General features: G+C 44.5%; 1 protein-coding gene across 1 annotated transcript; it reads left to right on the top strand.

Moving 5' to 3' along the window:
- Positions 1 to 6,744: 6,744 nt before the first annotated feature.
- LOC119186941 (uncharacterized) lies at positions 6,745 to 11,238 on the top strand. The gene is made up of 3 exons (XM_075882899.1): positions 6,745 to 7,034; positions 7,192 to 7,320; positions 7,779 to 11,238. The coding sequence occupies exons 2-3, from the start codon at positions 7,282 to 7,284 to the stop codon at positions 8,430 to 8,432; spliced, it is 693 nt and encodes a 230-aa protein (XP_075739014.1). The 5' UTR covers positions 6,745 to 7,034; positions 7,192 to 7,281; the 3' UTR covers positions 8,433 to 11,238.
- Positions 11,239 to 16,529: the final 5,291 nt, after the last annotated feature.

The following is a 16,529-nucleotide window of genomic DNA, read 5'->3' as shown; positions in this document are numbered from 1 at the left end:
TCGTCAGTCACTTCGCAAATATTCAATCTTTTTTTTTCTTTGAGCCAAGTGTTGCGAGGCAGTTCGACATCATTGTGTGAATTGAGCCCATATCATACGTTTATCGGGCTTGCTGATAAAATGAAAGTAGCCTACTTTAAAACAATTGAGCATAAAAGAATGTAAAACCCAAAAGAACTTTTGCAGTGTATCAAACGAAACAAGAAAGACATTTCAATTGCCGCTTTGACCAGCGGTGATATTACCAAGAGCGATGCAACAGAAAAGGCTAGGTCATTGAATTTATATTTTACGTCAGTGGTATCAGCCGCTACTGACCCTCAAAAAGATTTGAAATTGTTGATACACGAATCCACATCAATGCCTGATGTAGTACTTGAAGCTCATGGCATTGAATTACTACTTAGGGATTTAGATTGTGCAAAAGTAGTGGGTCCTGCTGCTTGCTTAATTTTATGTTGAAGTCTTCTTCCCATGCAATGTCTATGTATTTGAAAGTTATTTTTGAAAAATCGTTAAAACAGAGTTCTCTTCCAACTGATTGAAAAATGGCGTCTGTTGCTCCTACACAGAAATTTGGCCCACGCAATGCTGTGAATAATTACCGCCCTATCTCACTCACTTCTGCGTGCAGTAAAATTCTTTAACATATTTTTATATATTGCTATTGTAAAGCACATGGATAGCAATTCCTTATTCAACTCTAACCAGCATGGATTTAGGTAGGGGCTATCATGCGTCGCACAACTGGTAGAGTTCACCCATGTTTTAGCAGCAGCACTGGATGACAAATTTTAGGTTGACTGCATTTTTCTTGACTTTCAAAAAACGTTCGACACTGTATATCACTTCTTATTGCTGCAAAAACTAACCAGCTTTAATATTAATCAACAAGTTACTGCATGGGTTGCTGAATATCTACATGAGAGGTTACAATATGTAGTTGTAAACAGCAAACAGTCTGACGTAATTAGTATTACGTCAGGGGTACCTCAGGGATCAGTTCTGGGACAATTAAGTTTTTTATTTTATATAAATGACATTAGCGAAAACGTAAAATCTCATTTTAGGCCATTGGCAGACGATTGCATTTTGAACCGTCAGATTACCTCTGAAACTGTCTGCTTCGTAAACTAAAACAACCTATGTGCAATATACGCATTGTGCCAGTGATGGGAAATGAAACTGAATTTTAAGAAAACTGTATGCATGAGGTTCTCAAGAAAACAAAACCCAGGTGAATTTGAATACACAATAAACAGCTCTCCAGTAAAAATGGTGCGTGAATACAAATACATACGTGTTTTTTTTTTGCCCCTCTCTATCATGGAATCGGCATGTGGATTACACTGTAAATAAAGCTTGCCGCAGCTTGAGATTCTTGCAGAAAAACATGTGCTTTTCTGCAGCAAACCCGGGAGGCACTATACAAAGTATTCGCGAGATCAGTACTCGAGCATGATGATAAGGGGCGCGAAAAAAACGACACACAACAGAGAAGAAGTACACGGGACGTGTGTGTGTCGTTTTTTTCGCGCCCCTTATCAGCATGAACCAGCACCAACTCGCCCAACTTTTTACTTTACTCAGTACTCGAGTACGCATGTTGTGTGTGGGACCCTTCAACATCATCAAATAAAGAGAGATTAGAAAAAGTTCAGTCCATGGCGGCGAGATATGTGTTTAGTGCACCTGTGTACGACAGACAATTCAGGGCAACAGAAGCTAAGCTGAAATTGAAATGGAAGTCTCTGCAGCACTGAAGGGCATCATTTGTTTTACAACCTATGGTTTGCAACCTCAGCTTGTATATTAAACACTTGGTCACTGGCCTTGAAGGAGTACTGACCCAAATTTTTGAAGGCAAGATATGTGGGATAGATTTGTGTAAACACAGATGCATTGTCTACAAAATATCAACAGATAGTATAGTCTGTTGCATATTTAAAATTCGTTTTAATGTGCGTGTTGCGCACCACACGCAAAATGCGCCTTCAGTTTTTTTTTGGTAAACAACCCACTACCCCTGCGTTAAGGTTAGCTGCCACGGTTCTTTTAGTGCTCTCTGCGACACCTCTGCAAGGGGAAAAAGGGGCCAAATTACACTGGATGACCCTGCCTCGGTGGGATTCGCGCATATTAACAATGCTTTAGAGGTGATTATGCAGCACTAGGAAGCCTTTGTTGAAAAGGGTTATCAATGCGGTGCTCGTATACAAATGATTTTATGTGCTCAGGTAGGCTATGTTTACTCGCAAACCACTCTGGGTGACGCTTCACTCGGTGCTTTCTGAAAATAAATCTTTGACTGGGTCCAGTATCAACACAAGCATTTTTTTTGTTGTTGTTGGTGGTGGGCATACAGTTACTTTACACACTGTGCCGGTGGGAGGCGCGCTGCTGGTTCGTGCTGCTCGCTTCCTCTAGTATTTTGTTTTTTCTCGTTGCTAAATCGCGGTTCGTGTGTGCAATTATCGCCAGTTGACCTAACTGGCCTCGACTAGGAAAAACAACGCCAGTCAAGTAAGGTTTGCATTGTTTATTCGCAATGCCCACGGTTTATAGGTGGTGCGCCGTCAGTGCTGCCAACTTTAGAGAAATTTTCTTAGATCTAGAAAATTTTGATTGTACTAAGGGAAAAAGAAAAATATGTCAACATCAGGGAAATTTTCTGCCTCCACGGGAAGCAAGCAGTGGCCGTATAACGTACTTCTATGGCCGTGTAACGTACTTCTATTCCATGTTCCGTTTTCCCTGTTTCGTTTTCCCTGTCAGGCTTGAGGCGCCACTATGGAGGAAGGAAAAGTAGGAGCGGGCATGCCCAGCCGGCGCGCAGCGTGAAAAGTGTGACATCACGGCGACCATATTCATCAGGCACAATGGCGGCGTTGTTATGGTTACGTGTTGCGCAGTGGAGCTGGTCTAGCAGTGAGTGGCCGCGGCTGGCGGCGGAATGTGTGCCTCCCCAGGTCTCGTGCTGAGCAGTGGCGGACAATATCCGTTCTCTGCACTGCGTTGTTGGTTACGCAGTGTTCTCCTGGCGGTTAGTGTACTCTTAGCAACGTTTACAAATCCCTTTGTCCATCACGGGGTTTCAACAGTGCCTAGAACGAGTGCATATCCATGTGTCGTGCGGCGGATGACGCGGATGAAGCAGTTAGTGTTCAGCGAAATTGCGTTGGGCACCATGACGAAGCTGAACGACGACGAACGCCTTGCAGGTCTCACTCGCTTGCTGGATTCCATGCCGACCGGTTGTGCCCTCGCGATCTCCGGCGTTAGTGTAGCTCTGGCCGACTGGGCTCGCCCTACGTCACCTCCTGACGCCGATGACCTTCGACGACAGTGTAGCTCTGACCGACTGGACTTGCCCTGCGCAATCTACTGACGCCGACAAGAGCTCTCGCAAGTGGTGCCCCATGCTCAGACTCCTGTGACCGTGTTTCCTTCTTTCCTATCTCTCCTATTCCCTCAGTTTGTTGTCGCTTCTTCTGACTTACCACCTCACGTCTCTTCCTCTTTTCTACACCTTTACTCCTACCCTTTTATCCCTCCTCACCCCCATCCCTTGTGAGCTTCTGTTGAGGTGTCGCTCACTGAAGCAGACAGTTACGGGGCTCACTTTTCTCTTCCTTTCTCTCTTAAGAATCACCTCCTCTCTTGCAGGTCAGTGACGGTTGAGCAGTGCTCCTGCTTGTGACAACGGACGACGCTGTTGAGCCCAGCAAGACGCCATGAGGACCATGTGCACATACGTTTCGTGTTGTCTGTGTACAGTAACAACTTGCATGTGCGTATTAAAACACCTTTTCTGTTCCGCTTTGTACACTCTCCACCAGCATTGCATGTAATCTCAACGTAACAGCAACCGCGTTCAAGTGTCACTTGCACCGTGCTCAAAGTCACCACGGTCACAGAACGCTGACGCTGGTGAGTTTCACGTGGAACACGGACACAGTGGCCGGACGCTGCGTCGGCCGCGTGGCAGAATGCAACCGTAAAAGGCGCACGACCGATCGTGTTGTCTGTACAGTTGCTAAATTAATGACATGAAAACGCTCATCGTTGTCAGTGCATCTAGCACGCGTTCTCTTGTACTTGCTTCGTTGTCGGTGAGCTGTTACTCGCTGTTAATACTTGGACATAATGATTTCGCCCAAGGTGTCAACTACATTGCACGTTCATGTCCACTGTGATGACATCTCTAAATCGCAGGGGTAACGTATGGATTTCAAGCGCATGTCATATACTTGCTCCCTGAGAGAACACCACAACGAAGAGTGCACGCATGCTTGACACAAATAATGAAATTTTTGAAAAAGATGTAGCAGGTTTTGCCTCTTGATGCAGATCACTGCAGGCACTTACCTAATTACCACCAAATTTTGCCAACAAGCAGCCCATGTAAGACGTTCAAACATGCGCTGTCATGTCAGGTTATAACCAGTTTCCTCGAACCACCTTGCTCTTAGTTCTGGCATGACATAGGTTTCAAAGATCTATTTCTTGCAAACTGCACGTATGATTGTAGACCATTCTTCAACGGTTATTTTCGTGCTTACTCGATAGGAAAATATGAGCTACAAACTTTCTAAGTTTCTAAAATATGAATGGTAATTGAATTGTGAGTGATAATCTACACCAAGCCTTAGTTTATATTTCCTTTATAATCATTTTCAATTTGAGGCATGGCACAAATATTGAAGTACGACTGAAGCCTCTCATATGCATGTTTCGTTTATTTGAAGGTGCCATGCAACAACTTTGAATCAATCCTGCAATGAACTAAAATCCGAATGCCTTGCGAATTGCCTGCCACAAAATGTACTTTACTAGGCAAATTGTTCTGGGCTTGTTACACAAGCTGAAGATGATGACGATACTGACTGCCGCATCGTCACTGATGAGACTGAAGATAGCGCGTGTACAATTTAGGTGCACACACGAGGCCCAATGCCAGTGCTACATTTCCAATTTACACACGAGCGCGCGCAATATGTGTGCTTTACCGCAATACACTGCGTGCACTTCACTGCAAGGCACGACTGCCTTGCGTCACTGTTCAATTTTAAGAAGACGCTTAAGGTGGCAATTATGAGCGGAGATTTAAGGTGCTCCCAGCATATTTTCAATTTTATTTCCTTTTTTTACTTTTGTATTCACCCACAAGAACAGACATAGCTTAGAAAACCGATTATCCCCATCGGCGACAGCATATTTAAGCCACTTGGAAAATAACGTCGTGTGGACGCCTGCTGATATTCCATCGCTTCCAACTTGTGCATTTCGTATCTGTCTCACGCAGTTACGCAAAACGAAGCTTCAATGAAAGTTTTGGCACAAGCATACGCTTCAGCCAAGCGACACATCGATCCTTGTGCAACACACGCACTTACCAGACATACACGTACGGCATACATCCACAAATACCATAACACACGATGTTCATGATCGGGCAAGTCGTTACCACATTGCTTATAGACAGTATTACACGTATTATAGACAGTAGACCACGTATCCATGCGCAGAGGCGGTTCTCGCGAATGCATAAAGGTCCCGGCCAAGCAAAGACCACGGAGAAATAACCACCCTACTGTAAAGATCCTTACAAATTAGTGAGGAACCTTACCGTTCTCACCACGTAAACGCCCCCCCAAAAAAGGGTGCGACTGTTCTCACAACAAATCCGTGCAGGGCGGGGCCTCGCCACGATGACGTAGCCACCATTTTCTCTTTTTTTTTATCTCTGTCTCTCTCCCTCTCCGTTTTACGGCGCGGTCGCTGTGGTGGCGTGCACTCCACGTGAGCGAGAAGCGTGCACTCCACGTGAGCGAGAAGCGTGCACTGTCTTGTTAAGTGGCCAGAAATTCGGAACGCAACGTTGAGCGAGCCTCCTGACTGACAGAAGGTGATCGAAAAGTACCTCCAAGGATTACTTCATGACGACGGCTATTCTCATGGCTACCTGAAGTCAGACGAAGAGCTAAAGCTTTTTGAAAGGTCCCTGGTTGCCGTCAACGAGAGGTATGCTGTGCGGACATCAAGAGACCTGAGCAAGTCGTCTAAATGTGAGGATGTCTCGATTGCTTCTTAATGTATTGATCTGCACGTAGATCTAGCATTGAAACACGCAGTAGTAATTTAAACCAGCTAGGGACACGGCAGGACAGGCTTCTTCTCAGTTGTGGTTATTGGTTTTCGCCTTTTTGAAGTTAGGGTTAGGTATCATTGTTTTCGTTACCAGTTCACAGTTCCCCTGGAACCGATTCATTTCGGTGTGAGTGAAGTATTGTTCGGATTACCGGGACATGACCCGATCTTCAGAGATTCTATAAACGTTACTGGAGCTGTAACTGGCGCCTTGTCTGTGTCTGCGTGTTTCTTTGGTCCCCGTTGCTTAGCGCCCCAAATTATTCAGTTGTAACTGAACTGTATTTTTTTGGTTTTAGTCATGATTAGCACCGCGCTAGCAAGCTAATTGTGACACGGCCGTGCGTGCCATCCGTGGTCCTCCAGGAAGTGTGAATTAGACGTCTAGAGCAAGGCAGGCCTGATGTTGAACGCTGTATATGAAAAGCTGAAGGGTCAGGGTCGAGATTTTTTGCCCAATTATATTAAAATCCCAAGGCCCAACCAAACTGTAACGTGTTGGTGCTGCTTGTAAGTTGTAACTTGAAAGCCGCATAAAAAGTCTGCATAATTATTAATAACAATAATGATAATTATATTTATTATTCTGGTTGACAATAGCCAGAATTTCTTGCCAGAGGCAGCGCATCTTAAAGTTTTTTTGCTGCCATTACACAAAAACTAAAACAAGATTTGATATTGCCCTCTGTCATGCGTAAAACTAGGTGCCTTCATTAAATCATCTTTATTGTTTATTTTCAGCCAATGTCATCTTCTCCATCATCCACTGCGGATCTTGAATCTCTCAGGACAATGTGCCGTTCCGAGTTGTCAAGGAAACCGTCAAAGTGTGCATATTTGGAACGGAGTACTACAAGAAAACTCGGGAGAAAAAAAAAGAACAGGTATGTTTCATGGTGATGCACTTCCAAAAGTTTCAATCTCATGCACATATCCAGCAGTCTTCCAGTTCAAAGATTGTGTGTAGGCAGTGTAAAGAAGATTTACTTTAAGTTACTACAAGTTTACGCGAGAAGTAAATATTGTTAACTTCATTTACAGAGTTCAAGTACCACTGACTGGCAGAAGGAGGTGTACGAGAAGAAGCGGGTGAACTTCCAAGGCACAAAGAAGAAGGGGTGCACAGCAACAATGAATTTGAAGTGGATTGAGTTGTACCCAGATTTCCAGGTATGTAATGTGCAATGACAAGTAAAAAATAATTCCAGATGAATTTCTGGGGACCTTTATCATGTTATTTATGATTGTGCAATCCGACACAACACAGTTGGTTGAAGATCATTATGGTTTCAAGCAGCGCAACAAGATGAGGGCAAAGTCAAGATGAGACAGAAGACAGCGCTTTATATTTCCACCATTGCCAGTATGTATACACGTGGGAAATAGCAAGATAAACAGAGTGTGAAAGATAAAATGAGCACAACGCAATGAGCACATTGTATGTGTTTTGTGCTTTGCGCTTTTATTTTGCTATTTCCCACATGCATACATACTGGCAATAGTAGAAATATACTTCCAGCTATTAGTTCAGTGCTGACTTATGTCTCATCTTGACTTCGCCCTCATCTTGTCGCACTGTTTGAAACCACAAAATATGATCTGCGTACTTAACAGTGCCTGCTTTCTAGGTGGATGTGCCCCAGCCATGCGGCCAGACAAGAGAGGGTCGTCTGAAAGCCGACAAGGCCAAGGAGCTGCAGGAGGCATTTGACGCAGAGCAGCAGACTGTGGCCAAAGAGACGCGGGTATATGTTAGGATTGTTGACTGCAGTTCCCATCAAAACCATGGTTTCGAGGACATGGAAGCTTTCAGCCAAAATATGGACAAGAGCGTTGCTGAGCGAATTCAGATGTTGGCAAGAGAAGGCATTACTTCTGTATCAGATGTGAAAAAGTGCCTTCACTATTATGTGCACGACGTACTTTTTGCGAACAAGGAGAAGCCTGATAGCAGCTGCAGGGCCTTTTTCCCAACACATCGTGACATCAGCAACCAGATCCAAGCTGTGCTTAAGAAAGACTGCTTCAGCACAGTTGATCAAAAGAATGCTAGAATCCTAATTGAAAATATCAGGGGTGAGCAACCCGAATCCTCCGTTGTCTATCGGCCGTATGCAGCACGCAGCTTCGTGGGTAGCAGCGACTCGGACAACGTGGAAGAGGGCGTTGCCAGCGAGTGTGAAGACACGTTGCTGTTTTGCTCCCAAACAAAATTCATGAGGAGCATGCTTAAAAAGTACGGAGACAGTAGTTTGCCTGGACGCAACGCACAAGACGAGTGACTATGCCCTACCACTTTTCTTGCTTGTCGTGAAAACACCGTCGGGATACACACCAGCTGGTGTGTTTATCATACAGTTCGAGACGGCCCACTGTATCGCTGAGGCTTTAGACATTTTCAAGCAGTGGTGTGACAACTGGTCCCCACAATACTGGATGGCGGATTATAGCAAGGCAGAAATAAGTGCCATCAAGCAAGTGTTTCCAGAGAGTCAAATCTTCATCTGTGACTTCCATAGACTACAGGCATGGTAGAGGTGGCAGCGCAGAAAGGAAAACAACATATCCGATCCAGATGAGGCTCTGAGACTCATGAAACACGTAGCCAGTGCTTCAAATCAGCATGACTTTGACAAGGCGGTTGAAGTCCTTGTTGACTCTGAGTATTGTAAAAACGAAAGATTCCGCAGTTACTTTGAAGAAGTGTGGCTGTCAGTAAAGGAGCTGTGGGTCATGTCTTACAGGCTGGAGTTTGACGTGAAACAGAGCGCTGTGTGTTTGATGCATGGGTGTGTGAGTGATCGGGTCAAGTTTTCGCGCTCTAATTAACTTTTCGAAATGGAGTTTGACGTTGTGTTGACCACAAATAACGACATTGAGGCCCAAAACCGCGTGTTGAAGGCACAGTACGTGAAAAGTTCCAGCGGGAAACGGTCGTTAACATCCCTGATCATGACTGTCGTTCATGGCTACCTTCCCGACAAAGAAGCGAAATTCCATGAGGCAGCAAGGAGGCAGTCATCAGTGTACAGACAGTACAGTGAAAATGTTCCTGCATACCTGCACAACCGGCCTCATGGTTTCGTTAAGCATATGCTGAGACAGCTCGTTAATGCAGAGGAATACACCCCCACAGACATGGAAGAGCTCCCCGTTGAAGGTGTGTTTACGGTTCATTCTGAAAGAAGTGATGATGATCTGTACACTGTCGACTTCACCAAGCCATCGTGTACCTGCCCTGATTTCAGGAAGCACAAGTACCCATGCAAGCACTTTTGTGTTGTTTTTAAGTACAGCGACAGGTGGGGCTTTTCCTCTCTTCCTCAGAGTTACGTCAATTGACCGCAAATTACTCTTGGAAGCTGTCCAGAATCCGAAACAAGTTCCGAGATTCCCCTTGTCAATCAGCCCAGCCCTTCTGAAGTGTCTTCACAGGATCTTGGTACAGCAGCATCAGAGTCAGACATTCCCTTTGTCAATGAGACCAGCTTTTGTGAAGTGCCTTTACAGCCTGGGGTTGCTATGCTTCCTGGGACAGCAGCCCCCTCAGTGTCGGAGCTACACAAAAGTATAACCGAGGAATTAGAAAAGTGCAGTTCCCTCCTTTACTGCTGCCATGACGTTCAAACACTGGTGGAGGCTAGGGGCTTATTGCAAGCCACCTTGCGTAAGCTGGCTGAATCTGTGCCACAGAGTTCTGGCCTTCACACTCGGGGCTCACCGACAAAAGGATGCTCATCTCTGAAGCCTCTTTCGAAAAGAAGACGCCTATAGTGTGCTGTCACTCTGCCATTGACTGGAGCTTTGACTGCTAGGAAAGGATCGGGGGAAACGGTAGAGATGGACCACTCGGTGATTTTTTTTTCATTCTTTTTAAAAAAATTGCAATTGTTGCAAAACTCAATTTATTTTATCATTCATAACTTTGGCCTAAACACAGTGTTCGGACATCTTTGTGAATAATTTTTGGAATGTTTAGAGCTTTTAAGATTAATATGGTATGTTTTATACTAGACTTCATTATAGTCATGCAATTGTGACATTGGCAACGACTGTGTATGTGTATAAATGCAGCTGTAATTTTTTGTGTTAGTGATACTCTCAATTCAGAGAGTGTGTGAAAGTATGTTTTTAGGCTTCTGCTTTCAATCTATGTGTATAAAACTGTTTGTAAAGTTGCATTCTTTCTGTACTTGCTACGGACGTGCTTGCTTTTATACTTTCCTTTTGACATTTTAATATAGTACCTGTTGTATGTGAAAGCATGTTGGTACATTTTTTCGGGTGGTCGTTTCAAGATGTATTCATAGCGTGCTTGTAATATCCATAGACTGTAAGTAAACCAAATGTGAGAGAATGCGTAATGTGCACAAAAAGTTTACTGTGAAAATGTGAAGTATGGTTACCTACACAGCAGAGCAATTTCATCAAGACTGCTGCAACAGCTGTGACTGGTTGATGTAGAGGCTGGGCAAACTAACTGGCCTTTTTTTTTTTAGGGCAACTATGGGAACTACCCCTTCAGTGAAATGCTTTAGGTATACATATTGATACTGCAAAGGAAAGTTTGTCATCCACCTAAATGTGGATGTCAAACTTTCCTTTGCAGAATCTTACTTCACCTTGGGGGTTTCCACTAAATCTGGTCCATATTGATACTACTGACTTGGGCAAGCTGCTTAATTATTCAATCTGAAAACTTTTTAAATGGCACCATATGGGAATGGGGAAATTAAAAGGGGTTGCATAAGGAACACAAATGCACAAGAAAATATTACCGGAAGGTGATCGTCTCAACTTAGCATTTATCAGCTAGTATTTTTGAACTAAAGTCTTTAACATGTACATTCAGTATCGTGAAACTAGAAATAGTCAATGTAGAGCTGCCTAGTCTTTGCTCGTCATGTATCCAAAACATGCAACCCAATGTGTGGTGCATACTACATAGCCTTTCCATGCAAAGGAGAGAAGCCTCATGAACCCTCTTCTTCGTGCCTTGGAGGTTTGTTCACTTTTTCCGTACACTCCTTCGGCCAATCAGCAGTACTTGCATGCTGTAAATGAAATAAAGAATATTTATTTCTGGTGTTTTTGCATGTTAACAGACATACAGGTCGGCTTTGATAAGTGCAAAAAAAAAAAAAAAAACAAGCCCATGTTTTTATAGTTCACACCAGGGATGTAGCCATGATTTTCTTTTGCTCGCAACTATTGATGGGGGGAAGGCATGGCAAAACGTCAAAGGTGGGAGAGGAGGTAGAAGAGGTCCCAGCGAAACTGAACATTTCGGTGTGCAGCAACCCCCGGCTATGTGTCTTGTTCACAGTCATAATTCTCTTGGCCTTTTCCTAAATGTATTCATTGGCTAGAAATACCCTAAGGGCCCCAAAAGGGGCATATGTATAAGGGAAAATACGTTAAATACAGCTGCCGCAAAGTATGCACCTTACACTGCCTGCACACAATCTTTGAACTGGAAGGCTACTGCATATCTGAATGAGATTGAAACGTTTGCAAGTGCGTCACGATGTAACATATTTGGTCTTCTTTTTCTCCTGTGTCTTCTGCTAGTATTCCATTACAGATATGCATACTTTGATTGTTTGCTTGACAACTGGAAACGGCACATTGTCCAGAGGGATTTGAGATCCGCAGTGGATCACGGAGAAGACAACATTGGTTGAAAATAAACAATAAGGAGGATTTAATGAAGGCACCTAGTTTTATGCATGGCAGAGGGCAATATCAAATCTCATTTTAGTTTTTGTGTAATGGCAGCAAAAAAACTTTAAGATGCGCTGCCTCTGGCAAGAAATTCTGGCTGGCTTTCGTCAACCAGAATAATAAATATAATTATCATTATTATTAATAATTACCCAGACTTTTTTCGTATGGCGTTTAAGTTACAGCTTACAAGCAGCACCAACACGTTACAGTTTGGTTGGGCCTTGGGTTTTTAATACAACACTACAAAAAAGCCCGACGCTGACGCTTCAGCTTCTCATATGAGTTCAACATCGGGCCTGCCTCGCTCAAACGTGTAATTCACACTTTTAGCAGGACCAGGGATGGCACATACGGATGTGTCACGAATAACCCAACCACAATTCGTGTCTCGTGTTGCGCACGATTGCTTTTTCGGTGTTGAAAATAACATAAATGTTAATTCTGAAACGCACAAATGGAAACAAAATAAACGCCCAAGCGCAGCTCTGCCTTGAATTCAAGGCAATTATCTAAAGAGCACAGGAGCAGAATAGATAAGGTATGTGACCCTATGGCAGACCTTTAATTTTTTTTAAGTCATGATTAGCTTGCATGCGCTGTTCTAATCATGACTGGAGCCCGAAACTAAAACAGTTCACTTCCAATAACGTTTCTTGAAATTTCTGAAGATCGGGTCATGTCCCGGACCCGGTACTCCACTCAAACCGAAATGAATCGGTGCCAGGGAAACTGAACCGGCAACCAGAACAATGATAACCCGACCTTCAAAAAGGCGAAAACCAATCAATTGTCTAGTGTTGCACTAACCGCAACTGCAAACAAGCCTGTCCTGCCGTGTTGAGTCCCTTCATCTACGTGTTTCAATGCTAAATCTACGCGCAGAGCAAAACATTAAGAAGCGATCGAGACATTTTTACATTTAGGTCTCTTGATGTCCGCACAGCATACCTCCCGTTGACAACAGCCAAAGACCTCTTAACAGCTTAATATTCAACAGCTTAATATGACAAGACAGCGCACGCCGCCACAGAACAGGGAGACGCCGCGCACACATACAGCCACAGAACAGCACACAGCGAACCAAGTCTAGGTGGTGTTAAGCGAACGCGTTGCCAAACAGAGAGAGAGAAAAAAAGGAAATGGTGGCTACGTCATCGCGGCGAGGCCCCGCCCTGCACGGATTTGTGAGAACAGTCGCACCCAGCTTATGTAGGATAACACGTACATGTGCACTAACCACAGGTCCTTCCAATGAAGACAAGTTTTTCTTGCAGTGTTTTGCAGGAAGACTTGATGAATAATGAACCATGAATGCACCTTACCTGATACGAAACTCGGGACAGGTAACAGACTTTTTAAAGAACGCGACTCTGTCAAGTCACGATTCTCAGATTTTCTGCTGACAAACATTTTATATTACAGCATTCCGCTCAATGACCAAATTACAAGCGTGGGCGAATGTATATACCAGCATACTATCACCAAATTTCAAAATAGCACAGGTATTTACACCAGCAATTCATATGGTACTTATTGTATTTAGTGCTATCAGCGCGCATGTGCCTTTCGCGGAAATCGCTTTTGCATGTAATGTTAAGTTTCCCTTTAATAATATTATATAGAGGCTGTAGAAATAACTTGTTTTTGTATGTTGATCGCAAGCTAATATATATATATATATATATATATATATATATATATATATATATATATATATATATATATATATATATATATATATATATATATATATATATATATATATATATATTGTGAGAATTCATTGTACGTCATCTTCCTCATGTATCAATAACCATCATCAGTCATCGGCCCGGTTCCTCTTCATCATCGGCGCCATCTTGCTGTTGCTTGAATAAAGCGTCAGCTGCACCGTTGTATTTCAAGTGGGGGAGGTGCTTCCCGATCTCTTCGACCTCTCTCCATCCAAAGCCAGCTCCTGGAGCTCCGTTCGGGACGTCGCTTACGCCAGCAGAGCACCATGGCGCAAGAGCAAGCCCAACCGAACCACCCGCCGGCGCAACCACCAGCCGCCAACCCTAGCCCGGTCAACAACCCCCCTCGGGAGCCTCCAATCTTCTCCGGTCTGCCTGGCGAAGATGTCAAAGACTGGCTCGACAACTATGACCGCAAAGGTGTCTACAACAACTGGAACGAGGCATCGAAATTAGCACGCGTCCAGTTTTACGTCTCTCAGGTTGCCAAGACGTGGTTCCTGAATCATGAGAGCGACTTCCGCGATTGGTCTTCCTTCAAAGACCAGCTCCGACGCATTTTCGGCACACCGACCGTCCGTTCAGAAGTTGCTCGCAAGAAACTGACAGAACGCGTTCAACATTGTGGTGAGTCCTACACTTCCTATATTGAGGATGTGCTTGCACTTTGCCACCGTATCGACGACACCATGCCAGAAGGTGATCGTGCCCGGCACCTTCTGAAAGGTATCGGACCTACCGCTTTCGACGCCCTCGTCGCCCACAACCCTTCGACGGTTTCCGACGTCGTCTCGGTATGCCAGCGGCTTGATACCTTGCAGTCAATCCGCCTGTGACCCGACTTCTCTGAGAACCCCCTGGCAAACAGTATGGAGCTCCGATCCATCATTCGAGCCATAATTCGTGAGGAATTGCAAGCCTACACTTTACCTCCTTCTAACAACGTTCCCGCTCAACCCACCTCTAGCGATCTGCGTGGCATTATTAGGGAAGAAATGTCAGCGCTTCAAAGCACTCACCGTGCTCCACCATGCCCCCAACCCGCTTCGTATGCACAGATCGCTGCAATGCAACCCTCGCCATCTCAAGTACCACCACCTGTACCTGATCACGAACATCTCGCACCTCTAGTCGCCCGTCCACCGAACCCTAGCTACCATTCTTCCTGGCGGACCCCACGACCTATTCGCTACTACTGTGGAATTCAAGGACACATTTCCCGGTTCTGTCGACGTGGGCAGCAAGATGAACGTCGTGGTTATGCCGCTTTTGAACGAGACGACACATGTGCTCGAGGTTACTACCGTTATGCCGACAGTCCTTCCAACCACCGATCACCGTCTCCTGTGCGCATTTCCAACACGACCAACAATACACGTGCATCCCGACCACGCCATCCAACCGGACCATCGCAATTGGGATGCCACACTTCCCTTTGTCAAGTATGCATATAATACGTCAGTTCAACGAACCACAGGCTATTCTCCATTTTTCCTAGTATACGGACGCCAACCGACATCACCACTCGACGTTTCATTCTTTTCTGGCCCCGTCAACTCTTCACCATTCGTTTGCGACCAGTTTCTGCCCCGCGTTGCTCGATGCCGTCGTCTTGCCCGTGCAAACACCGAAGCTAGCCAAGAAGATCGCAAACATCGTTACGATGCCACTCACCGCGTCGTTCTCTACCGCCCTGGCGACAATGTACTTCTGTGGACTCCTGCGCGAACGCCTGGCTTATGCGAAAAGTTTTAGTCACGCTATCTTGGCCCTTACAAAGTTATCGAACAGACCTCACCGGTGAACTACCGTGTCACACCTGTTCATGTCCCCACTGACCAACGCTGCCGCGGGACAGGGATTGTGCACGTTTCGCATCTCAAGCCCTATTGTATGCGTTCCACAGCGTAATTCGCGGCCAGGCTGGCCGCTTCCGTCGACGGGGGAAATTAGTGTGAGAATTCATTGTACGTCATCTTCCTCATCTATCAATAACCATCATCAGTCATCGGCCCGTTTCTCTTCATCATCGGCGCCATCTTGATGTTGCTTGAATAAAGCGTCAGCTGCACCGTTGTATTTTATTTCAATATATATATATATATATATATATATATATATATATATATATATATATATATATATATATATATATATATATATATATATATATATATATATATATATTGTGACGAGGTTTATTAGTCGATAACGACAACGGCAAGACAGCGTGAAGAACCGCCCAGCAGAGATAGCAGCACAGCAGCGAGCCGACGCACGAGCCGAGAGAGCCGGGCGTTGGCGATGCTGCTCGCCGCTGACACGTCTTCTTCTTCACAATCGCCCCCGCTGAAAAAGGAGCCATTCTGGCGACTTAAGAAGTTTCAGGCAGAGGCTCATATATATATATATATATATATATATATATATATATATATATATATATATATATATATATATATATATATATATATATATGAAAGTAGATGCGCTTTCACATAACAACTGTTTATTGTGCCGACGTTTCGACGGGAACCCCGTCTTTTTCAAGGCATAATACTATTTACACATGTTCCGTGTCTTCTTATAGCCTGTCGAGACAGGAGGGAAGGGGTAAAAAGAGAGTGAGAGAGAAAAAAAAAAGAAACAGTGAAACGGGAGGACAAACATTAAATAAAATATAGAAAATTTAGGAGAAGAAGCAAGACCGACACGACGTAATTAGAAAGGGGCAGCATTTCAACAGAGTAGGGCAGAGGTACATGAGCAATGTCATCATTGTCAACAATACCTCCCCGCACCCACTCTTCCCCAAGTTGGCAGGGAGCCGCTGTTCTTGTATTTAACCTTTCCGTGTAGTCCGCTGGCGGCTCGTTGCTCTTTGAAGTGTATGACAAGTTAATGGGGAGTGCTTAAGCG

The sequence above is a fragment of the Rhipicephalus microplus genome, unplaced genomic scaffold (assembly GCF_043290135.1).
Source record: "Rhipicephalus microplus isolate Deutch F79 unplaced genomic scaffold, USDA_Rmic scaffold_14, whole genome shotgun sequence".
NCBI lineage: Eukaryota > Metazoa > Arthropoda > Arachnida > Ixodida > Ixodidae > Rhipicephalus > Rhipicephalus microplus.
This window is presented reverse-complemented; position numbering and strand designations above follow the sequence as displayed.